General features: G+C 38.6%; 1 protein-coding gene across 1 annotated transcript in view; it reads right to left on the bottom strand.

The window, feature by feature from the left end:
• Window positions 1-2,228: 2,228 nt before the first annotated feature.
• Window positions 2,229-27,448, bottom strand: part of si:ch211-102c2.8 (trichohyalin) — a 114,109-nt gene continuing 88,889 nt past the window's right edge. Inside the window, exons 21-27 of the mRNA XM_051931940.1 lie at window positions 24,335-24,573; window positions 14,639-14,777; window positions 12,670-12,753; window positions 11,683-11,885; window positions 10,377-10,452; window positions 6,557-6,772; window positions 2,229-3,866 (exon numbers count right to left, since the gene is read on the bottom strand). Coding sequence (XP_051787900.1) covers window positions 3,801-3,866; window positions 6,557-6,772; window positions 10,377-10,452; window positions 11,683-11,885; window positions 12,670-12,753; window positions 14,639-14,777; window positions 24,335-24,573 — 1,023 coding nt within the window. The 3' untranslated portion in view covers window positions 2,229-3,800. The remainder of the gene's footprint in view (window positions 3,867-6,556; window positions 6,773-10,376; window positions 10,453-11,682; window positions 11,886-12,669; window positions 12,754-14,638; window positions 14,778-24,334; window positions 24,574-27,448) is intronic.

Raw genomic sequence — 27,448 nt, 5'->3', positions numbered from 1 at the left:
GTTTGGGTCTTCCTAGTCACATATTAAGTTAATCACAGGTACAAAATCATTGGAATGTATTTACCATTACATTATAAAATAAACTCTTAGCAGTTACAGTTTTTCTCAATTGCTTTGGTGCATTTCTCACAACAGAATTGCAGTTCTCAAAACTGCTCGTTCAATTCCCACAACCTTTAGTCAGTTGTGCACATCATAACAGCAATTTCTGGGTGTTTTCGTCATTTTGAAATTGCTTTAGTTCACTCAGGCAGATGCTTATGTGCAATTCTCAGCTATATCATGCATCAGCGGTTGCTTATGTCATGATGATCAAAATGCATTGTGTAGCCCTCTTTTGCCTAGTCTTACACTCCAGACAAACTTGTCATTTTTTCATGATATCTTGTTCAACAAGATATCATTGGCTGTCAAGTGTATTTTATAGGTTTCTACAAAACTTTTTTTGGTTTGTATTCACAATACTAATGATTCCTGCACCACCTTAAATTGCTCTCAGGTGACACATTATTCGGGGCAGGTGTGAGATCTTAGATCAATCAAGCAACTAATCACTGAGCAGTCCCCTAAAATTGCTCCTGAACCTGCAGCTGGCAAGCATATAAAGACAAGGCACAATGCAGTGTGGAAGCACATCAAGGAAGGACAACCTGAAAATGGAAGAACAGCAAGAAAATGAACAGGGCCAACAGCCCAGACCAAGAAGAGTAGGGATGTGTGGTGTAAGGAGACAAAACAGAAGAGGTAGAAGAGGTTCAACACATAGGTCAGTTTCTGATGAAATAAGGGCCACAATTCTGGACCATGTTATAAATCATGGCCTTTCAATGGCTGAAGAAGGTCAAAGGGTGCAGCCAAATTTGGGGAGAACAACCGTATCCTCGATTGTTCAGACATTTCGCAGAGAGAACAGGTGTTTAAATCAATGATTTTACTCTGTATTTGTGTGTATTACTTTATAATGTTACAGTATGTCATATATTTACAATAGTCCACACTAGACAATATGTATGTTACTGTTGTCCATTCAGTGTTGTATTTTTACTGTGACACATAGGACTTCAAGACTTCCTGGAAGAGGTGGCAGGGGGCCTATTTGCACTCCTCGACAGGAAGAGGCTATTTGTGCTATGGTCATAGCAAATAATGCCATAAGACTCAAGGAATTACAAACTGCCATTATTGCTGACAACGATGTGTTTGAGAATGTCCAGTCTGTCAGCATCTCAACTATTGACAGAGTGCTGAGGAGAAACCAAATGAGTATGAAGCAGTTATACTATGTACCATTTGAAAGGAATAGTGAAGAAGTGAAGGAACATCGGACTGAACATGTGCACTAATATTGTAACTGTAATCTGCTATACAGCAAATAGTCCAACATTGTATATCAACATGCAGTACAGTTGATTTCACCTTGACACACTTGCTACCGCTGTGAAAGCAACATGAATGTTAGATTTGACTCTATTGTCTCCAAAATGAAAATGCATTTTACATCAAACTTACTGTAGTATCTTGTTTGATACAGCGTATAATGGACCTGGAATCAAGTGAACCACCACATATTTTCATATACATGGATGAGGCTGGCTTCAACTTGGCCAAAGGAGGAAGACGTGGGCGTAATCTGATTGGACAGAGAGCTACTGTTGACGTGCCAGGCCAGCGGGGTGGGAACATCACTATGTGTGCGGCTATTTCGGACAATGGGGTCCACACTCATATTCCTCTTGTGGGGCCATACAACACCCAACATCTGCTGACCTTCTTGAACACCCTCTACAAGGATCTCATTCCTGAAGAGGAGATTGGTCAAGAAAATGTACCACAGTATGTGATCATTTGTGATAATGTGAGTTTCCATCACTCCAACCTAATCAGACAATGGTTTGCCAACCACCCCAGGATGCTGATGGAATTCCTACCTCCATATTCCCCATACCTCAACCCAATTGAGGAGTTCTTCTCAGCTTGGAGGTGGAAGGTATATGAGCGTAATCCACATACACAAATGACACTGCTTGCTGCCATGGAAGCTGCGTGTGGGGGATATAACAGCAGACGCCTGCAGAGGCTGGATAAGACATTCTAGGAGGAAGATATCCGTTGTGATGTGGATGAGAACATGTGGCCCAATATACAGGATCAGCAGCAATTGTAGAGAGCATTTGGAGTTTCAGTATGCATATATTGTTTTCGATGTTGTAATTTTTTTTCCTTCATTTCATATGTTATGCATAAAGTATTGAAATTCATTTTTTTGCTAGACTCCAAGTGCAGTGCATGGTATGTCACCATATACCTGTGCAATCAATAAAATATTCTTCTTGAATCAATCTCCCGCAATTGGTGTTTTGTATTTTTATGTTTCCTGCCCTTGTCATTCAGATGTTTTGTGCATCAGAAAATGTTTAGATTGTGCCAATTTTATATTGATAACATGACTTTACATTTTGGCTGTCATGTCCGTGGACGATGATTCATGGACTTGGCATTTTGATGGCACTGACATATTCAGCGATGTAAATACTTGCTTTTGAGGCATGGATTAAGGATTTTGAAGAGGTTACCTGCTTTTGCTGGTCATCCATGATGTTTTGCCATTTGCACTAAGTGTTTTGAGAAATGCACTCGCTGTTATGCAAATGTTAAGTCTGTTGTGAGAAATGCACCAAAGCAACTGAGAAAAACTGTAATAACACTGTGATAAATATTAAAAAGTACAACAAATTAAAGGCACCTTTACATATGTGTAGAAATGTATAACAAAATTATGTAATTTACTCAGGCTGCTCACTGCAAAGACTGACTTGGGGACAGAAGGTGTCTGAAAGTCCCTTGTTAACGCGGACGTATTTCTTAAGTTTCTGGCGCATGCCCCATGAAGCCTTTGCATTACTGTACATGCTTTCACATAATCGACATAATCCAGGAAGCAAGAATATTCACTTTTCAATTACTAAGTCTGCATGGAATACAAATAATCAACATTAATTGAAGCTACGTCTAAACTCGTTTGTACATTATTTACATTAATGAGATTTTTGACAGAAAAGAAATATTCATATACAATATTCATATATTGTGTCATAATGAAGGATGGTTACTCTTCACTTTTAATCCCTCACTAGAAGCCACCCCAGAGCAGTTTTACTGTACAGTGCCATTTGCAGTGGTACACGCTGTACTGTACACATGTAATTAGAGCACAGACAGGCTGAATAACTGCTGAGGCCATCTTATGCTATGACAATTTTCTGAGGTTAACCTTTGTTGTTGTCTCACTTTGTTGTAATTGATGTGTATTTAAACACAAAGTTTTGGGAGAAACACAGGGTTTTGTCAGCACAAAAACAATTAAAAATTATGTATTTTATGTGAGAATAAAAAGCAAGCAAAATATATTAAATGGGTGTCACTTTACATCCAATACAATGGGACTAGATCTGGCTGATCTAATCATTATCTCCTTATTTTATATGAAAAGTGAAATGGTGTCAGCACTATATCACAATTCTCGAAATGTAGGTGATGAAATTATATTCACATTCTTAAAAGGCATTGACATGAAGTTTCTCATTGGGAAGGTCCAACTCTCCATATTTCCATTGCAGACAAACACAGCATTCGTCATGGCCTTACAGTGAGGCACATCTGCAGTTGAAAGTCCAACTCACTAGCCAGGATGATATCATTTTCAGTCATGGCTAATAAAAAGGTTGTCCAAAAAAATCCTGAGAATATTTCAAAAGCAAATGGATTCTGTGCTGAAAAAGAACAACTCACATATGCTGCCTTCAGAAATGAGACTTTCCTTTGCCTGATCTGAATCTGGAAGACATCCTCTCTGCTGGAGCTTGCATCTGTTAATAGAAGATGTTAAAGCTTGTGGCAACCATTACATAGTTCAAAAATGGCAGTTCAGGTCATTTATACTATTTGTGCTTCTTTAAATAATCTTCAAGAGACAATTATAGTTATTATGGTGTTGGCTACAGTACAATGCTTGTATCTATAGGATATTTTATGGGATAGTTAATATTTTGATATCTAGGTTATGAATTTTACATTTGCCCATTTTTATTATTGCACTTGGAGACTTTTGATGTCTGACACTCTTAAAAACAAAGGAGATAAGAGCTACAGACTTTCACAAAGGTGACAGGTGAGAATATAAGTAAATATCCAAAAATAAGTATAGATATAAAACCTCAAGTAGCAGACATCTCCACCCAGCCACACTTTTCAAAACATACCCTTATTTATAGCAAGCTGGGCAATAGTCCGTGTGTACTCCCCGCCATCACCACCAAGCCTACATTAAAAGAGTTATGTGACAATCATACACTAAAAACTAAGTATGAGAAAAGGAGATGCAATCAAGAAAAGTGACCACCACAAGGCCGCCTTCCACAATGTCTTATGAACTGTACTTTACAAGGTTAAGGCTTTGGGATGTGCTACTTAGGGTTAATAGCTGACAATGCCATTTTGCTATAACGGCAGGTTATTCATACAGGCGTCTGTCATAAGACAGGGTGCAGTAAGCTGACCGAGGAAAATTTCCAGTTTCTTAGGAATGCATCTGTTTGACACAGGAAAGATTACTTTTCCTTCTTTAGGGTCTATCTGACAAGTGAAAAAAATAAGAACAGATGACCCATTAGCATAATAAAATAAAATGCTGAAGTAAATGATATTATGCTTTTTGATTAAGTAAGGGGAAGAAGAAGAAATTATAAAAAGCCAAACAAAAAATGGAACTTTGCTCTTCTGCCTTGCAACATAGAATCCTGGTACTCATCTGTGACTGAATAAAAATCTATTTGATCGAACTATTCCTGTTTTCCTCAGGGGGGTTTCTTCCACAAGGATCAGAAGGTGTTTTGACCAAGATGTCTGTGAAGGTGGGTAATTAATCTGAAAGGTACAGAGTTTACGATAAACTGTGAAATCAGAGGAGTCAGGAATGAGAATGTGCTGTAACTGTTTGGAAGTCTCCTGCCTTGAGACTAATTCGGATTTATCAGTCATGGTACCCAAAGAAATGAGCTTAAGTTATCAAGAGTTGAGTGTAAGATTAAATACGTCTAGCAGTATGCAGACGTCAGGGGAGACCACAGAGTGTGATCCTCATATAGAAGATAATGACACAGGACCAGAAAGAGAATATAAAAAGCAAAGTCACTGGGTCATTGACGGAACACTGATGACACAAACTCTGAGACAACCCTCATGGCAAATTGCAAAAATGAAAATTTTGTCTGATCAAATTACTCCACATCCTTGAGCAGTAAATGACACTCTTGGTGCTAGAAGGCCATTGTGGCTACAGTCATCCTTCTTCCAATTTGGTTTATGGGAGATGTACAGTAATTGCACATTCTATCACTTGGAGCTGCTATTACTTTACTCTTCTAGCTGTCACTATCGAAACTGCTTCCAGCCTACATTTTACATTTCTCTCTATTATAAAAAAATTTTGGAAGGAGACGAGATGTGATTTTCTCAGAGAGACAATTTCACATACCGCGAGATGAGTCTTTGTGCCAAGAGATTTAACCACGCCCGGGGCTGGAAATAGAAGACAAAGAGTAGATGACAAAGTAGAATGTTGTAAAGAATTCAAAAACATTGGCGCGATACACATGCAGAGCAGTTTAGAGATAATGGAAGAACAAAAATTCGAAAGTCTCAAAAAAAGGATAGTAAAGATTGCATTAGTGCAAACAAACGGAAATTATTACTCAGTGAAATAATGGAACAGCGAAAAGAGATTGAATATATTGTTTGGATTGGAACTTGAAGTCGGAGACTTGTAGATCATCTAATTGTGTTGCCATTAGGGAAAAAAAAAGTAGTGTTTCTTCCCAATGAAGAGGCGATTCCACGAGAATTGAAAGATTTATTGTTTGGTGAAAGTGAAATCCACATACGCGCGTGGCAGAGACATGAAGTTGTTGGCGCAAAGCGCAGGCGTTGGCGAGTGAAGTGAGCAGGGGGCAAAGCCCCCTAAGTCTATGAAAAATCAAAATGGATTGAGGAGGATTAACACTTCTTGAACCTTCAACTTCTGTGTTTATTTTCAAAATATTTTATTTAAAGCAGCTGTTCAGTGATGAACAAATACAAAGATAAAACTGGAACTAATTTAGCCAGTTACTTGTTGTCTTCCTTGTTATTTGGGATTCATGGCTAAAGAACTAAGAGCTTAAAATTCTTGAAAAAAAGTGAAGGAAAATGATGCAAAAACATTAGACAATCAAGAGCCTTTTGTCTGCTAAACACTGCACTGGTAAGGTTTCTCGTTTTGAAATTTAGAAAGACAAAATCACATTATTATTCATTTCAAAGAGTGCAGATAGAGAGCTAGAACAAGCAGTTAACAAGACTAAATTTCAATTAAGACATTCATGGGAACAAAAACCTGCAGCCACAGCAGCCGTCCAGGTCCAGGGCTGTCCACCTCAACCCTTACATTGTCAAGTGTGTGGCCAAAGATCATGGGTAACTACCACAAAACTTTCATCTAAGGTGAACCTAGATGACTCACCATTTCACGGTAGGTCCCAGAAAAATCCTCATGAACTGACGCTATGTTATCCAAGGAGCTGCCATGATACAATGTATTCTCTGCTCTTAGCTGCTTCACTCTGTTTTTCAGATGCTGCAGGAGCTTCAAAGTACCAAATTCTTGATGACCTGTGGATGATGTTGTAGTGAGAGAAGGACTAGATGCTGATCTCAGATTGGTGTTTTTATTTTGCTTCTGGGAAATAAGCACAGATAGATGAGAGAAGCACATACATAAAAAATCACCCATAACAGATCTAAGCATATACAATATTTACTGTTTAAAATGTCCCTGCCAAATTTACACAGAACACAGAAAATGTTTTGGTTTAGTTTGCATGATGACTATAGAAATATTTATTTCCATAAATATTAAAGTGAGATTGGTCTAAACAAATTGGAAACAGCAATGGAGCACAATAACATGCAATATGCACTGCACTGACATATTTGAGAAAAGATCGTTGGATAGACGTAAGAACATTCCTAAGTTACAAGAGTGCTGCAATTGTCCAGGACATGAGACATGTTTCTTTGTTGCTGTGTATAGTTTTGTAGTATAAACCCTGAATTATTGGGTCTTGATTTAAAATATAAGCTGACAATAGCTTTAATAAAACATGGCTGAAAACCTGAAACACAGCACAGTCTTTATTTAGTGATGGCAAATCAGATTCAGTATTTTTCTTTTTTTTATTATTTTGCAGACATTACAACCTATTGTATGACATTTTTTCATGTGACAGAAGTCAGGTCAGTTTCTATGTATGTTGCAAAACTAAAAAGACTATTTTATACCTCATTCTTTTCATCACCTCAAAGATCAACAAGGTTTCATAAGCTGATGCTGCACACCACAATAAGTGAAACTGGATTACATTTTAATGGTGCCAGACACATTCCCAGTTGGGTAGTGTTCTGCCAAGAAGGCAGTGTTCAACACTCTAGGCTTATTTGGGGAAAATGTCTTTGTAAGAGTTAGAAGGGCTTACATACTGTATACTATAATTATATACATTTAACCAAAATCATCATCATCATCATTCTAACAATTGCCACACTAACTCCTCCCTAGCCCCTACAGGTTAAAATATGTGTAAATATTAAACACATATCATAAAACGGCCTTCTATCTACTAACACATTTCATTCTAACAGAATACCATAACCTTGGGCTGCCAACACAAGTAAGAGCTAAAATATTTTTCTTCAAGCCTTTTTACAGAATCTTTGAACATTCAAACTTTACCTAATTTAAGTGTATACATCTGAACAAATGATGGCTCCCACAACCCCCAAAGCATCCCCTCTCACATTTTCTTTTTTATAACTAATATGGAGAACGATGTTTATGGAGATTATTGAACACGTACTTAAACTCTGGACACATACTTTTTCAAAAGTCTCTGCAAACTAAAATCCTGTTTTCACTTTGTCATTCTGGGGTATTGAGTGTTCCTTGATGTGGGTAAAATGAATTAAAATAATATTAACATAAGGCTAAAACATAATGAAATGTAAAAAAGTGCAGTGGTCTGAATACTTTCTGAATCCACTGGATGCTGAAATTACATGAGGAAGAAACAAAAGGATATAGTTAGAGAGATGCATATGATATAATTTATCTTGCTTTTCAGAAAGCATTTGTTAAGGTCACATGTGAGAGGTTTGGCGTCAAACTAAAAAGATGTGGGAGCTCACGGCGTACTGTACAGATGAGTATAAAATTGGGTAAAACACAGAAAGCAAAGGGTTATGAAACCTTATTCACCAATGACCTGCTGATGGCAGCTGACTCTGGGCTGTTAACCATACTTGTGCTCCTTGATCTGAGCTCTGCCTTCGATACAATCTCTTATGAAGATCGATTGGTATTATTGGCACTCCACATGCCTGGTTTAAATCATATCTCTCAGATCGCACACAGTTTGTACAGTTAAAAAATTTCAGATCACAAGTTTGCCCAGTTGTTAGTGGTGTTCCTCAGGGAACACCAGGTCTTGGGTCCCTTCTATTTATTATTTATCTTCTGACCCTTGGTCATATCTTTAGGGAATTTAATATTCATTTTCACTGTTATGCTGATCACACCCAGCTATATCTGTCTACTAAACCCTATGTCACTCTTCCACCTTCTTCCCACTCTCACTGTCTGTAGGAAGTTAAATCATGGCTGTCTGCTAATTTTCTTAAATTGAATAGTGATAAAACAGAGGTTCTTCTGGCAGGAACTAAATCTGTTTTAGATACATGTGATAAAATTTCATTGACTGTTGATAATTCTCCAATCTCTTCTTCCTCCCAGGTTAAGAGCTTAGGTGTTATTCTCGATAGTACCTTAAAATTAGAGGCACATATTAATAATGTCACTTAATCTGCATATTTCCATTTACGTAATATCAGCCGTTTACATCCATCTCTTTCAGCTACCAGCACTGCTATTCTTATTCATGCTCTAGTTACATCTAGTAATGATTATTGTATTTATATCCTTTCTGGTCTTCCTCACAAACTCCTTTACAAACTCCAATTGGTTTAGAATGCGGCAGCTCGTATAATTATCAGAACCCCTTCCATAGAATACATTACTCCTGTTCTTCAACAGCTTCACTGGCTCCCTATCAAATATCACATTGATTTTAAGATTCTGCTTATTACTTACAAGACCCTTCATAATCTGGCACCTCTTTATCTTTCCGATCTTCTTCCTCTATCAATCTTATTATACCTCCTGCTCGCTTGACTACCATGGGGCTTAGAGCTTTCAGTCGAGTGGCCCCTCAATTCTGGAACTCTCTCCCACAAGACATTCGTAATATCGACTGTCTTCCTACTTTTAAATCTCATCTTAAAACACATCTTTTTAAGATGGCTTATTCTGTCTGATAATTTTAGCTGATAAATTTAAATTCAATTTTATTATTGTATTTATTTTGGTTTTATTGTACTGTAATATTTTATTAATTTCATGTTGTGACTGTTGTTATTAATGTGCTCTGTAAGGTGTCCTTGTATGCCTTGAAAGGTGCCTATAAATAAAATAAATTATTATTATTATTATTAGAATTAGGGGACGTTAGAAGTGGTTTCGCTCAGGGTCAGTGCTAGAGCCACTGCTATTTTAATGTTTATAAATGCAATGAGAAGTCAAGAAAATGACACCTTTTATTGGCTACTGGAGCAGATTACAATATGCAAGCTTTTGAGGCAACTCAGGCTACTTCTTCAGGCAGTTTGTAATGTTTAAAAATGAAATAATTACAAATATAAAGAAGTGAAACTTTTTTCCAAACGATATTTGGAACCTTAAACCTTAAGTTGAACTTTGCGATAAAATTCCAAATTGTCCAAATGGTGAAGTAGACATGGTTTAGACCTTCAAACAGTGTATGTATGTGCATGCCACCCACTAACCCTTACAAGTAACATTGCCACAGAATGGTTTCACAGAGCTGATAAGTGACAGACGACTACACAAACGTTGCACAGTGAGCCCCACCAGTGCTGTAATACATTGTATCTTGAACATCACCAGAACTATCAACTCAGAACCAAAAGTATTATTTGTAATGATTCCTGGTTTAGCAAGCATAATGAATTAGATGTAGTATGCTGTCAAGAAATCCCCACAACACATAAAACCCAACTGCATCACAAGGTAATTTGCTTAATAACAGAAAATATGTTCATGCCTAATACTGTACATACACCTAATACATATTAGTCTGAAAAAAATGTTTCAAACAATGATAGGGACAGTTTAAGAAATAAAAACTATTGCATTTGCTTGAAATTCTTACCTTTGCAAGCCACCTCATTTCAGATTCTAGTTTTTCTATTTTCTGCTGATGCTCTAATGTACTGTGAGACAGTCGCCTGGAAGAAAAACGAGCAAAAAAGTGAAGTGAATGATATTAAACACAGTGCTGTAACACAGGATAATTCAGCAGTATTAGTAATGTGCCATCAATTGCTGAACTGCTTTCAACTATTACTCTGCTGACACCTTATGGGGACAGTTATGCTAACACTTAGGCTATCATCATTAACATTCAAAGTAGTTAAACATTAGATTAGAGAGGTGACAGAAATGCAGATTTTGATTTGGGATCATCTAAATGTCGGGGGGCGGCATGGTGGCGCAGTGGGTAGCCGCTTCCCGGGTTCTCCCTGCATGGAGTTTGCATGTTCTCCCCGTGTCTGCGTGGGTTTCCTCCGGGTACTCCGGTTTCCTCCCACAATCCAAAGACATGCAGGTTAGGTGCATTGGCGATTCTAAATTGTCCCTAGTGTGTGCTTGGTGTGTGGGTGTGTGTGTGTGTGTGTGCCCTTTGGTGGGCTGGTGCCCTGCCTGGGGTTTGTTTCCTGCCTTGTGCCCTGTGTTGGCTGGGATTGGCTCCAGCAGACCCCCGTGACCCTGTAGTTAGGATATAGCGGGTTGGATAATGGATGGATGGATAAATGTCAGGGTAGCTATTTATCTATATGTCTTTAAGGGATACTCTGGGTAAGAGAGACAGATATACAGATAAACTGTAGCACTCTAGATCACATAATATATAAAGAGTTCAAAGAGTACACCTAATGTGAAACAATAACGTAAATAAATATGTCCAGAATGTAATTAAAAAGTGACATTAAAATGGCAGAAGACAAAGTTTATCCAGAGGTTATGTGGTCAAGAATAAGACTTGTGCTACATGTGCCTGGCAGCAAGAACACTGAACACTGTCCAACAGCTGACAAAATTGTTCATATCAGAACAAGTTAGTCTGCTTTTAAAGATGTGTAACCATATATTAAAGCTATTATCTATAGAATATTGCAGACTCATTTTTATTTTAATAACTTACTGTGCTTTGGTTGAGATACATTTAGTAAAATAATAACGCGACTAAAGCTTGCATTTGTGTTTTCTTAAATATCTGTAAGCCAAAACATATGAATGGTGGTTACTCATCGACATGTCACTCTGTCACTCTAAGTAATTAACATGGTAGAGCAACAGACTCTATAATGCTTAAGACAAGTATAGTTAAATATGATCTGCTTAAAAAAAAACTAAAATGGAGTCACTGTCATCACTGTTAAGCTATAGACTCTTACTTTTCAAGTTCTCCATTGAGCTGTTCTTCAAACTTGCACGCCAGCTTTGCAGCGGTCTCATCTTTCCATTTGGTCATGTTCCTCTGTATCGCTCTCAGTTCATTGTTCTTCTCCCTGAGCTGCTGGCGGAGGGATTGCTTTTCACTGTTACCTGAATCACCCAGTTGGGTCCGTTGCAGCATGCTTATTTCATCAATGTGTTCCTGCCCAAAGAAGAATATGTTGTTATCATTGTAAAATGTTTTTACTTCTTTATTCAAAAATAATGTATTACATACTGTATATTCAGATATGTGAAAGAATACTTTGAATGTTGGGCTATTTTTTCAAAGCTGTGTGTTCCACATTGAAGCTTAACCACTTAACAGGCAGTAATGTTCTATTTTAGAAAGCTATTCTGAAAAATCAGACTGTTATATTTCATTTTATTCTTTTTTACTACACTTATTTGCTGACATTTAACTATGAAAAACAATATCAAGGAATAAAAAGAAAGGCTAAAAGGAAAATGTACAAACAATACTATTTATTGATAATATTAATACAAATATTTAAGTCATTAAGTGTGTGTGGTGCAGTAGACATGAAGTGCACATCTTTGGGGAGTTACACGGAGGAAAAAAAAAACAAGCAGACAGATGGAGAATGTGCAAATATCACACAGACAACCGCCAAGCACAGGCTTCAAAAGCTTTCCTGGTAGGAGAGATGTCTTCCAGAATGACACATTTCATGACACATACGGTACAAGTTATCCTGGTGGAATGTTTCGTTTCAATGTTCTGCTATATAGGTTGACATTAGTGCTCATTAAAAGGTTTCTTTATACTTTTGATAGGTATAGAATGATTATTATCATCACAGCCCTTCTCACAACAGAAATGTTGACATGACTATAGTATAAATGACATTTCAGTTAACTTAATTGACTTGATTTAATGCATTACAGTCAAAGCCACAGTGAATGGTTATATTAAAGTTTGTTACCTGAATAAGACGTTCCTTTAGAGCCATCAACGCTTCTTCCTTTTCCAAAAGTAGTCGTTCGCGCTGTTGTTTCAGGTCCCTGTCCTGAAAATAAACCATATTCAGTTTAAATAGTTAAACCTCATTTAAATACATGAGAACACTGGAGTTTTCCATCCATCCATCCATTGTCTCCCGCTTATCCGAGGTCGGGTCGCGGGGGCAGCAGCTTGAGCAGAGATGCCCAGACTTCCCTCTCCCCGGCCACTTCTTCTAGCTCTTCCGGGAGAATCCCAAGGCGTTCCCAGGCCAGTCGAGAGACATAGTCCCTCCAGCGTGTCCTGGGTCTTCCCCGGGGCCTCCTCCCGGTTGGACGTGCCTGGAACACCTCACCAGGGAGGCGTCCAGGAGGCATCCTGATCAGATGCCCGAGCCACCTCATCTGACTCCTCTCGATGCGGAGGAGCAGCGGCTCTACTCTGAGCCCCTCCCGGATGACTGAGCTTCTCACCCTATCTTTAAGGGAAAGCCCAGACACCCTGCGGAGGAAACTCATTTCAGCCGCTTGTATTCGCGATCTCGTTCTTTCGGTCACTACCCATAGCTCATGACCATAGGTGAGGGTAGGAACATAGATCGACTGGTAAATTGAGAGCTTCGCCTTGCGGCTCAGCTCCTTTTTCACCACGACAGACCGATGCAACGCCCGCATTACTGCGGATGCCGCACCGATCCGCCTGTCGATCTCATGCTCCATTCTTCCCTCACTCGTGAACAAGACCCCGAGATACTTGAACTCCTCCACTTGGGGCAGGATCTCGCTACCAACCCTGAGAGGGCACTCCACCCTTTTCCGGTTGAGGACCATGGTCTCGGATTTGGAGGTGCTGATTCTCATCCCAGCCGCGGACCCCGGAGGCAGCTGATAGGTACCGGCAGGCCAAGCGGAATGCGGCTTTGGTGGTTGCTGAGGCAAAAACTCGGGCGTGGGAGGAGTTTGGGGAGGCCATGGAGAATGACTTTCGGACGGCTTCGAGGAGATTCTGGTCCACCATCCGGCGTCTCAGGAAGGGGAAGCAGTGCAGTGTCAACACTGTATATGGTGGGGATGGTGCGCTGCTGACCTCGACTCGGGACGTTGTGGGTCGGTGGGGGGAATACTTTGAAGACCTCCTCAATGCCATTAACATGCCTTCCAATGAGGAAGCAGAGCCTGGGGACACTGGAGTTTTCCAGTGTTTAAATGTTATTTGCATTTTATTATTAAAGTTGTTAAGGCAGCAATATGGTGGCATACATGTTAGTGATACTGGCTCACAGTTCCAGGGACCAGGGTTGAAATTCCAGCACAGACAATGTCAATGTTGGAGTTTGCATATTCTTCACTGCTTTTTCCCCCCAATATTCTGTTTTTCTAATTTCCAAAAGCATGAAGGTTAGCCTGATGGACAACTCTAAATTGGCCCAGTTATGAGTAGGCAATACTATATATGATATATGATGTGACAGGCAACACAAAAAAAGAAAAGAAAATCACCTGCTTTTTAGAAATACGAAAATAACCTCACACAACACAAATGAAATATGACATTTGTGTTTTATTTTCAGCATACAATGTTGCAGAAGATATGTAAATACTGGTATATCACCAAAAATGTTTTCCATGCCATGCAATCCTTTAGAACAAGTAATAATTCATATTTTTCTGCACTTGTTGTTATCATGCTACATATTTACATCAGGTGCCTGTTGTTGCAGAAGCAAGAATGGAATCTACTAACATTATTAAAATAAACGTGGGTTGTGTATTTCTGCTGTGATCTAATATTACAAAGATGTGAAACAACAAAAGCCCAAAACTAAAAAGTAGAACAACTGCAGATTAAACCAATTTACTAATAAAATGGGAGCTGATTTAGCAGAATCCTTGACATGATGATGGAAAATATTATGAGAGAGTAACAGTTTATGAAAAGATATTTTGATATACCTTGTCTCTGTGGACATGTTGAATGGCCATTCCTCTTCTTTCTAGTTCCTGATGCATGTCCATGATATTTTGATAAAGCTCCTCACAAGCCCCTCGCAAGGCTTGCAGGGCCTGAGGAACTGTCAGGACAGACGGAGTACTGAAAGGGAAAATGACCAAAATATAAAAAATACAGTTCATGAACAGTATGATTTACAGCCATAAGGAGAAACAAAGTCTGCACTTGTGTATGTATGACTGCCATTAAAATGTTTAGGCTGCAAAATAAAACGGAAATATCCCCTCAGAATAAAGAAATTGAAATAATTCAATTAGCTAAGCATATGAAGTTGAACATTTTCATGGTGATACTTTATATAATGTAATTGTTGTGTGTGCATTCTCTAGTTTTGCACTGCTTCTGGGAGCAAGAATAAACCAAAAGGGATGCTGCGGCACAAGCAGCTTTCCCCAATTCAGTATAAAACCAGCAGTATTTATTTAAAATATAATAGTAAGTCAAAAATACATTTTTACATATACAGTAAATAGTTTATAAATTACAGCATTACTTACACATTTCATGGATTAGGTCAGTAAATGGTAGGCAGTGTAGGAATGAAAAATTAATTTTAACTTGCCCACCTAGGAACGGTCATAATAATGTGGGAAAGAGAAGAGATTTAACTCGGTTAATCTGTAATTGGTCGTGCCTTCACCAATGGCGGCAATTGATTAAACACTTTGGCAAGGCTCCTACTTTATTTACCTTACCTTTCACTGTTGTAGGATGCAAGACCTTTAGATTTATATTAAGACTGCTGAAGCACACTCATTTTAAGAGACAACATAATACAATTTGTTGATAAACACAAGGATATAATAGACATTAAAAATGGTCAGAAATTGAGATAAACAAAGGAGAAATAAACTGATTTAAGGACTGCACATAAGTTGTGTAAGTGTAAGAGCATAGTTGTAATTGCATGTAATGTGTATTTAAAAAATAGGTTTGTATTAGTCACTTAAAGAAAGAAGCAGTTTTCTATAGATAGATAGATAGATAGATAGATAGATAGATAGATAGATAGATAGATAGATACTTTATTAATCCCAAGGGGAAATTCACATACTCCAGCAGCAGCATACTGATACAAAAAACAATATTAAATTAAAGATTGATAACAATGCAGGTAAAAACAGACACTAACTTTGTATAATGTTAACGTTTAGCCCCCCCCCCCACCCCCACCCCCGGGTGGAATTGAAGAGTTACATAGTTTGGGGGAGGGACGATCTTCTCAGTCTGTCAGTGGAGCAGGACATTGACAGCAGTCTGTCACTGAAGCTGCTCTTCTGTCTGTAAGTAATCCATTGTAATCTTCTTCTCCCATAGTTTTAGAAAAGCCATTATAATTTCCTCCCTCAAGTCTTTAGGAGACTGTAGAACAACTGCACTGGTGCAGGATGTGAAATTTACAGTAGGGGGGATGTGAGTATCAAACTGGTTTGGCAAGGCAGACTGTGTTTGGACTTACACAAGCCTATAAGCCATCCCACACAGGAAGGTCATAAACTGCCTAGCTGGCAGGGACAGGCAACAAGTGACGAAAGCAGATAGGGGATGGGTTGTACCTGAGCGCTTTCATTGGTTAATGGCTCAGGTAGGAATTGGTAAACTTATTCTATTGGTCATTGGAGTTGGATTGTGGCTGAAACGGGATTAGATGAAACAAGACAGTTGGCTGCATCCATTGGTCTAGGATCTGGATAGGAAAGTTGGTCACCCCACCTTTACCCCTCTCTCTCACCATCTGGCCATGAAGAGGAGACTACGATGAAGACAACTCTATCTCGGCAGACATACTGAGTCAGGCATGTGGCCGGTTTCAATATTCTATTTAAACGCCGTGTGGTAGAAAAGCAAGCCAGACTGATGATAAGCTGAGCGCCACCTATGGACTCAAGATGTACTGCTACTTTGTCTGTAATATTATGGTTTGCCAACACTTACATTGTACTCTGCTTCTTTAATATTTTTGGGCATATTATCAAAACACATAATTAAATGTGTAACTTATCTCCGGCCTGTTCCTTTACTCTATCTAATTGCCTGAGGTTATAGATAAAGAATGGAAAGAGAAAGGAAGTGCTAAAGTACAGTGTCTGCCCACAAGGTATTAAGTATATGGCATTTGAGGCGTTTTGGCAAGGTCTACACAAATAAAGAGTATAAAAGGGGAAAATAGGATCACAGAGGATCCTATACAACAAAACTCATAACTGCATAATATATATCGACATATAAGACAGGCCACAGACAGTCTAGACAGACAAACATAACAGACAGGCTGGCTGTTTACTTATTTTGAGTTCTAATTTATTTTGGTACAGACAAGTCTTTAAAAGGTGATGTCCAGTTGTGTGGAGATGTTGCTTTGTTGTTGCTCTCGGTTCAAGTGAAGGATTCTTCTAGCATTAGAGTGCACACTTTCATTCTGCTGTGTGATTCCTTTGTCAGTGCTGTGCCAATACTTTTTCAGTTAAGCTCTTTGTGGTGTTGTATGCAACTTCATGGGGAATAGCATTACTCTTTCTGGCACAAGAGTTTAGAAGTTGAAGTCCAGACTAGGCTCAGTGCTTGGCTTGGCAGGATGTATCTCAACTTTCAGCTCCTTAAATAGGCACTTGCTCATCAGATTTCTGGTTGCAGAGACAGAGAAGTTGTTGTAGAGCTTTTTAGTCGTTTTTTGGAGAGTGTGCCCAGGAGTGACCCGAGGCTGAGTGCTCCAAGGAATCCCCTCATAGATTCTCAGAGTTCCCTTGAGAGAGCCAGAAAGAATGTCTTGAATGGTGCAGTGAGTATTAAGGAAATATAAAACTTCTCTGGACTGGACACAGTCACATTCAGTTACAAATTCAATGTCAACACATTGGTGAGTTCTTCTGTCCATCATAGCTGTCATTCCTTGATTTATAGCTCTTTACAGTTGCTGGAGTCCATGTGTGCTTTCTGGGTCAAGAAGTTTTCAGAGGGGGCTCTGCAAAGATGTCTGTTCAACTCAGATTTACAGTACACCTCTGTTATTAGATGAAGTACAGGCTGATCCTGGTATGAAGAGTTCAGTTGCTTACTTTGGAATGTAAGTTGGGGGTTTGGCACAACTGGATTTCTTTCAAGTCTGCTGCCTTATAGGCCTGGTGTGCCACTAAAGCCTATCAGAATTGCAAATGTCCACTTAGTCCGTCTTGCAGCAGTAGGACAATGTATAATGTTGTGCACATCACTAGTCTGCTATCATTTTTGCAGTCTAAGTGGCTTGTGCACCATAAGGGATTCACTTTTTTTTGCTGCTTGTGTGTTCTGCACTTGAATCGGTTTAAAAATAAGCCATCTTAATGTTCAAAACTAACTAAATAAAACAAGAAAATGGACTGAAAAAATCAACTCAATATGTGAACTGTGTGAGCTAACAATAAGGGCACCTGAGTAAACAGCCAGCAATTAGAAATCCTGCACATTTTGACTTCACTTGAACCGAGTCTCTTTGGACTTTTTAACTCTGGACTCTTATCACATGTTAAACAAACAACTGTCTTAGATTGATTTTAAATTTTGTATCTTTACTGACTTTTGTATTTCAATATCAAGTTTGACAATTGTATCTTTTAGATCATTCTTTAAGAATCTTAAATAGAAAAGCAAACACTGATTGATTACTCTTGTTAAGTCAACGTGTAGTGAGGCCTTTAAGTTTGGATGCATGGTGGGCAGATCAGAGAAGGACGGAAGGCAAGCAGAGCAACAGAGAAAAAAGCAAGGAGAGCTGAGAAGGAGAAGAGCCCAAAGAAACTGACAAGGACCTCTGCGGACTGAACACCAATCTGAAGCAACTCTGCACCCAACTTTAAAAGACTCGTCTTCCTTTACCTTAATTTTCTGCATAAGTATTTTCAATAAGACTCTTTTTCAAAAACATTTCTTAGCCTTTAAAGTCTCTTTTCAACTATATTTCCTACTTTTGTTACCATTGATTTTAATTTCTTTTTATTAATGTTGCTTAATGATAATATTAATTTTATACTGCTTGATTGGCTCAATGTATATTTCTACGAGCACTTGGCATGGGTGATTGTCATATTCCCACAGGGAGTTAGCAGATGAGAAGAGACGTCTTCAATAAAAGCAGCGTGGTGAGCGGGCACTTGCTTTGGTGATTGGCACAGGAGTAGGTTTGAAGACAACAGTTTGGTCTGCTTGTGAAGAGCTAGTAACCCTCTTTAATTGAGGCAGCTGTCCACATGCAGGTAAGGCTGTAAACATGGGCTGCTATAAAGCAGATATCCTACACACATAAAGAAAATAGTTAATAGTAACTGTACTGTAGGAGAACCAAAATAACAAACACAGGAATCTTTATCTATACTAATTAATAAAAGGCAAAGCCCTCACTGACTCACCGACTGACTGACTGACTGACTCACTCATCACTAATTCTGCAACTTCCCGTGTAGGTGGAAGGCTGAAATTTGGCAGGCTGATTCCTTACAGCTTACTTACAAAAGTTAGGCAGGTTTCATTTCGAAATTCAACGCGTAATGGTCATAACTGGAACCTCTTTTTTCACAATATACTGTAATGGACGGCAGCTCGACGGCCGTGGGAGGAGGAGTTGAGTGTCACGTCATCACGCCTCCCACGTAATCACGTGAAAAGACTGTGAACGCAGTAGGGAGAAATGAAGGAGGAGCCGCGAACAGAGAAGAACAAAAAACTCATTAAACAATTGAGAAGGGAGCGAAACAATAAGAAGCGAGCGAGTGAAGCATACAAGCATCTTCATAAGGGAAACAAAGCACGGTGTAAAACGTAAGTTTAAATTAAGTTTATAGAAACACTCCCGCTGCGGATTGCAATAACATATTCGCGAGATATATATCTATACTAATTAATAAAAGGCAAAGCCCTCACTGACTGACTGACTGACTCACTCACTCATCACTAATTTTGCAACTTCCCGTGTAGGTGGAAGGCTGAAATTTGGCAGGCTGATTCCTTACAGCTTACTTACAAAAGTTAGGCAGGTTTCATTTCGAAATTCAACGTGTAATGGTCATAACTGGAACCTCTTTTTTCACAATATACTGTAATGGACGGCAGCTCGATGGCCGTGGGAGGAGGAGTTGAGTGTCACATCATCACGCCTCCCACGTAATCACGTGAAAAGACTGTGAACGCAGTAGGGAGAAATGAAGGAGGAGCCGCAAACAGGGAAGACCAAAAAATTCATTAAACAATTGAGAAGGGAGCGAAACAATAAGAAGCAAGCGAGTGAAGCATACAAGCATCTTCATAAGGGAAACAAAGCACGGTGTAAAACGTAAGTTTAAATTAAGTTTATAGAAACGCTCCCGCTGCGGATTGCAATAACATATTCGCGAGATAAAAGAACGCAGTAGGGAGAAATGAAGGAAGAGCCGCAAACAGCGAAGAACAAAAAATTCATTAAACAATTGAGAAGGGAGCTAAACAATAAGAAGCGAGCGAGTGAAGCATACAAGCATCTTCAGAAGGGAAAAAAGCACGGTGTAAAACGTAACTTTAAATTAAGTTTATAGAAACGCTCCCGCTACGGATTGCAATAACATATTCGCGAGATAAAAGTTTAATGAGAAGACACGAGGTATAAACGAACCACACGCCGTAGCGCAACGTTAGGGGCTTCACCTCTGGCGCTGACATTCGAGATTCGATTCCCGAGAGGGGATGCAGTGACTGTGTACGCCTAATGAGTCCAGAATTAGGGAGAAACACGTGTCGCATACTCTTTGCATTATTTGAAAGTAAACTATTAAAACCATTCTATGATCTGCTTCTGGGAACAGAAAGAGGGCACGTGGCGGACGTAAGGCGACTTGCTGACAAACCACAAGCGTGACCTGGCAGGTAACCACCCATACAATCAGATTGTGATTCAGAAAACGAATGCCATGAATGTAATTACCACGATCTACATACTGTCAAATAAACAAAACACACGCCGTAGCGCGACAGCTGTGGAAAGGGAGGTTCACAAAAAAACAGATCCTTAACAAATTGTTATTGGTATATTTTCGATCCGTTTAAAAAGGTTTTCTTTTCTTCTTAATAAAAAATTAAAAGCAGTACTTCGCCGCAACGAAGCGCGAGAATTTGGCTATATATATCTGCTTCTCGCAATTAAAACAGGGCACGTAGCGGATGTTAGACGACTTGATGACCAAGCATAAGCGTTACCTGCCAGGTAACCACCCATACAATCAGATTGTGATTCAGACTAGGAATGCAATGAATGTAATTACCCCGATCTACATACAAGGCGAAAGTCTTGCAACATTCAAAGATGATGGTTTGGGATAATTAGTACTTATTAAGTACACCATGGAACATAAAAGAGCTTATGAAGCCTTGAACCGAAAAAAGCAAGATCTCAGAGATCGTAAAAAAAAAAAAAGGAGGTAATGTCATTTTACTTGCTGTAGATTTTAGTCAAACATTACCAGTTATTCCACGAGGGAGCCCAGCAGATGAACTCAACGCGTGTTTAAAATCCATGCTTCTCCCACGGTCGGTTATATGTCGCATGTTCTCGGGTAGGTACACCAAAAAATGTATACATTTAAGCATGTAATGGGCAAAGAAAAAATGAGGTATACCCGAAGGCACTGCAGTAGTACTCAATGTAACTTTACTTCTTAAATGTTAATGTTTTACTGTTTAATAATTTATACGCTTCTTATACATTGTTCAAATTCTTTTATCAAAATACCAATGACAGCGCAATGCACGATAACATGGAGTGAATACACCATACGCATCTGCCCACGGCCGCCCTGGTGTGTGCAGATAGGAGTTGATTCTAAAATAAAATAAAATAAACATAAAAAGAGTAATACAATCATCACCCATAAAGCGGATAGCAGACGTGACGTATTATATGTGTACCAGATTTCAAGTCAATAGGTGAAACGGTTTGCAAGCTACAGGTGATTTAAAATCCTGGACAGACCAACGAATAGCCACGGTAGCAAATTATAGAAGAAGATTTTACTGTTTAATAATTTATATTTATATGAAATGTGCTTCTTATATATTACTTCATATTCTCATATGATAATGATGTTAATGTTGTTTATATTGATTTCTATGTTATTGTAAGTGCATCTATGTGTGTATATGTATGTATGTATATGTGTATATGTATATATAATATATGTATATATATATATATATATATATATATATCTGTATATGTGTGTATATGTGTGTATATATATATATATATATATATATATATATATATATATATATATATATATATATATATATATATATATATATATATATTTATATGTGTATATGTATATATATATGACAGCAACACTCATAACAATGACAACACAATTACATTGACAATCATGTTACGTTATTTTTAAAATGTTTCCTTTACTTTTTCATAACCTCTTTAACACACTACTTCTCCGCTGCGAAGCGCGGGTATTTTGCTAGTAATAATATATTCAAGGTTTATTATAAGAGCACCTGGTGTAATTGATTGCCATATTCCTACATGGGTTAGTAGCTGTAGTTAGTAGTAGCGCGGTGAGCAGACACCTACTTTGGTGATTGGCACAGGCGTAGCTTAACCGTTTGGTCTGCTTATGCTAAGCTAGTAAGTCTCTTTGCTTAAAGAAGCTGTCCATGTGCAGACAAGACTGTACACGTGGGGCGCTATAAAGCAGATATATTAAGGCAAAATTCCACGATAGTATGGCACTGCTTCTGCATGTTATCAGTGTGTCTGTCTTTCTCCTTGACCATCTTTTGTGTTCTTTCAAGTTGGTCTGTCAGCTGCCATCTCATTTTGTTTACAGTTCAGTAGAGAGAAGATGCTGTCTTTTCAGCAAGCAGCTTATTTGGCATTCAAAGTCTGCACTTGAAGTTAAATAAAATAACCACTGGTACTCCCTGTTGTGTCGAATTCTTCATCCTCCTCCGCCTTCATATGTAATTGTGTAAGATATAAACATGTGCTGATAAATATACATAAACTTCTTCTATAATCACAATTAGATGCACTCCAATTACTCCAAAAGGTGACTCATTTGCAGCCAATTAACATGCTGCCTCAGTCCTTCCATTTTCACAAAGAAGGATCACCATTTATTCTTGCATTTGCACTCAATGTTAGTCTGTAGTGTCTGAAAATTCTGTGAGTGAGCCATCATCCACTGTGGCCTTCTTCACTCATAGATTGATCACTTTATCTACTATGTCCCACTTCGTATGTTCTCCCTTCTCCAAGTAGAATTCATGCTGCCTGTATACTTCATTTTCAACAGTATGTAAAAAATAATGCAATGCCGTTTCACAAGAGTTTACTGTCATTTTTTTACCTGACTGAGTTAACTGGAGTATCAACAATACTTAGGTTTACTTTATTTAAATCACACCTAGTGAAACGATGTGATTGGCTATAAGTGTGACATTTTCTCATTAATTATTGTATAGTTGTCTGCTGAAGTAAATAGCAATTCACATTTGGGAAACAATGTTCAATGTGTGTTGCTTGTGGTGGTGTTTCAAGTAAAAAACAACAATATCACATTTTCTAAATAGAATTTCAGAGTTGCAACAACACAGACATTTGAAGTGCAGCAAATTAGGAAAAGTCAAGGAAGGACAGAAGTGTGACATACACATTTATGACATGATTAGATTAAAAACACAATGCCAATTGGCATGGGCCATTGTGCTCCTAGTGTTAAAAGTTCCTAAAATCCTACTCTGCACCACACTACTTGGTAATTTATTCCATATGTGTCTATAGTTCTTTGTGTTAAAAAAAAATTCAAAAGAAATTTTTATCTGTGTCCAAGTGTTCTTGTTCAAGAACTTATTTGAAAGTAACAGCTCAGTTACGCTATACTGGTTCCCTTCATTATCTTAAACACTTCAATCTTGACACCTCTTCATTTCCATTTGCTTAAACTGAAAAGTGCTAAAATTAGCCACTCTTCTGGGATATCAAAAATGAACACAGTGCTCAGGGTGAAGTCTCACAAGTGAGTTATACAGCTTTACGCTAATCTTCCTCGACTTGTGCTCTAGACATCATGCTATATAACCTAACATTCTATTAGCCACCTTGATTGCTTCTGTACCTGTGTGGATGTAGATTCTCATAAGCTGGACTTTCAAGTTTTAAACACTATGACACTCCTGACTGACACTATGTATTACACATTTACTAAAATACATAAAATATTTTTAGTATATCATTCACTGAATATCTGTGATATAGTTAGGATGGGGCAGCACGGTGGTGCAGTGGTAGCACTGCTGCCTCGCAGTTAGGAGACCCGGGTTCGCTTCCCAGGTCCTCCCTGCGTGGAGTTTGCATGTTCTCCCCGTGTCTGCGTGGGTTTTCTCCCACAGTCCAAAGACATGCAGGTTAGGTGGATTGGCGATTCTTGGCCCTAGTGTGTGTTTGGTGTGTGGGTGTGTTTGTGTGTGTCCTGCGGTGGGTTGGCACCCTGCCCGGGACTAGTTCCTGCCTTGTGCCCTGTGTTGGCTGGGATTGGCTCCGGCGGACCCCCGTGAACCTGTGTTCGGATTCAGCGGGTTGGAAAATGGATGGATGGATAGTTAAGATGAAAAAAATGCTAAAAGTAAACCTTTGCCGAAAATGTGATGATCCAGTTGGTGCACATCCCCGTGAACTTAGTGCAAGGTCCTTGATACGCTGACATTCCGTTTGGAGTTCCACTGCAAGATTCCTTTCCTGCCTTTCAGCATGAACCTCCTTCTCTTTCTCTAGATGAGCTGTTTCACTGAGGCGAGCCCGTAACATCTGTAACTCATCTTGTAGCTGCTGTATCTTCAGTTCGAACAGATCAGCCTCCTGTGCCCTTTCCTGCAAGTATGAATAAACACTGTGTTGGAACACTCAAATTAAAAAGGAAGCATCATCTTTTATTAGAGATAAGCAAGGTGACTGTTTTCATATTTTTTTGCTTTTGTCTTATTTGTCAAGCATAATCAGTAAATCATTTTTTCATGTCCACTTTATTTATACTCTCTGATTTCTTTATCTGAATTATGGGTGATAGTAATATTACATTTATATAGCGCTTTTCTAGACCTTCAAAGCACTTTACATGTAATGGCACACACCAGGGGGCTCATGAATAAATGGTGAATACGCACAGAAATGTTGCGTATGAACATTTCCACACTCAAATTGGGATGTATAAAAACTAAACTTATCGTAAAGCCACGCACATTTCCACGGTACCTCATACCCTGGCATACGCAAGTTCTCCGCTTGGTTTTGCAGACTGGCGGCACCCAGCGTCAACGCAGTGCTACTGTTCCTGTGTGGTTACCCTTTCTTTCTTAGATCCACATTCCTGACGTGGCTTTATAAATACACTGAAACTAACTGCATATTGTTTATTAATGTAATGTATCTGATTGCAATTAACCTGTAACAATATAATGGTCCAGGGAATAGCCAAAGTATTCCAAATGCCATAACTGCTTTAGCGTTGTTACTCTCACTGCACCTTCTTTTTCTTCTTTCAGCTGCTCCCGTTAAGGGTTGCCACAGTGGATCATCTTTTTCCATATTACTCTCACTGCACCACTCGGAGTATTTATATCACTGTATCTGAGTGTGGAATCACAGCAGTAGCTGATCGGAAAGAGAATTATTGGTATACAGCATCAAGCACACGCTGCCTCAGCCACGGGAAAATGCTTCAGAGCCTTTCCTGTACGGACCTCGCAGTTCAGAAACAGTTTCATCCCAAGAACTTTAAACGCACTCCATCAGTCCATCAAGTGCTCCTTGTAGAACTGTCTGTACTTATACGTACAATCACCTCACTGTAAACTTGCACTAGTTATAATATTGCACAACCTGCGCCACTTTATAAAGCGCATGTTTACATATGATGACGATATCATTTTTAAGATGAAATGCTGTAAAATATGTTGATTATATTATACAGATAAAACTTTAAATTCATTTAAATAATCTATATTGTTAATAATTAAACATGTGAGGACACGGTGCCACAGTGCTAGCTAGTTCACGGATTGTTCCTACCTCGTGCTGTATTCTTGCTGGGCTGGCGCACTGTAAGGATAGATGGATAGAAAAATTAACCATACTACGAAGATATTTCATTGTTCCTTAAACGTTTTGAAGAATCGTCGTTCTAAGCTTACAGATGGCTTAACGTCTATTACAGAGCTGATTGTGTGGTGATTGGGTATTTGGAGAAAGAAAAGTAAGGACAGGAATTGGAGGTTAGTACATTTGAAAGAGACAGTACTGCTGCAATAAATTATTTCATCGAAGGTCGCGCATTGCACAGCAAGCATCTTGCGTGAGATGAACAATCACTGCGCCACCGTGTTCCCATGTTTAATAACATTCTTTCATTCCTGTCATCATGAAAAAGATATCACGTATACATCTCAGTATTTTAATTATTCAGAGAGCTGTAATATTACGAATGTAATGGATTCTGTGTCCTGTTGGAGGAAGAGAAAGCCCGGAAGCACGTAGTGATTCACGCACATAGACCACATAGAAGATCAAATACAAAACATAGCATTTAACGTGCTACTTTAGTCATGATGGGATATGAGAAACTACTAAATTAAACGATTTAAAGATGAAGTTTATGATGTTCTACTTTAATGACAAAATAAACTACGTGATTAAAGTGGAAATTCTGAGATTAAAGATGACATTTCAAGCTTTTTTCCCCACTGTGTGCCTATTTTTTTCTCTCTGTACCCTAATAAGCTTTCATATGACACTCAGACGGTGGGCTATGACTCACCTTTTCATGGCGACTTTGATATGTGATAACTTCTTTTTTATTTCGGGCACTGTGCAACTTTGTGAACTTGAGCTTTAGAGTTTCTCCGACACTATATGTCACTCCATCAACTTCCTTTTGTTGATTTTATCACTGTTTAAACCAATGAATAGTATGTTTTTCCTTTCCTCCACTTGGTATTCGCTGAAATTCTTCTATTTTCCCCCGTGCTTTTCCCATTGTCTTTTCACAGAATGCTGAGCTTAAGGGCTATTTATATTGATTTGCATATTCAAAGAGGCGTAATTCTGGGAGGAGTTGGGGTGGGCCAGCAGGCACGTGCATGTGCGTTACTTTTCACGCTGATCGGGATTTAAGTAGCGGAAGGACATGGAAGCTGGCGAACGTACAGATTTATGCATCTGCATTTTTCTGTGCGTACGCAAATTCCCGCTTTTGTGCTTATGCCATGTTATAGTGTGAGTTCTATGCACAGCGTTATACATGAGGCCCCAGGAGACTGAGTTCAAATTTCAAAACCTATGTCAGTTATAATTCTTGTTGAATTTGTACTTTCACCTTATCTCTGTGTGGGTTTTTCTGAAAGTAAGCAGAAGCAGTCCTCCCATTGCTTTATATACTTTGCTGAGTTGTCATTTGATTATGTAAAAATAGTTAGATAATTTTCAAACTATAAATATCATTATTATGCTGGTTTTGTGCCTGGTATTAGATTTCATGCAAGAGAATATAGCAATTAGGTCTAGAAGTAATGTATTATGAGGAGCAAAGGCAAGTAATTTTGTTTATCAGTATGACTCCTTAAAAACATACAAAAAAAAGAATGCACAATGTGACTTTTATACATATAAAAATTGCCTTACAGTGGTGATATGTGAGTCACTTTTGTATTTGAACAAAAATGTTTAATTAATACAAAATAGGAAAAAAAAG

This window comes from Erpetoichthys calabaricus, chromosome 1, assembly GCF_900747795.2.
Source record: "Erpetoichthys calabaricus chromosome 1, fErpCal1.3, whole genome shotgun sequence".
Lineage (NCBI taxonomy): Eukaryota > Metazoa > Chordata > Cladistia > Polypteriformes > Polypteridae > Erpetoichthys > Erpetoichthys calabaricus.
Note: the sequence above shows the minus strand (reverse complement) of the source record. Positions and strands in the feature narration are given on the sequence as shown.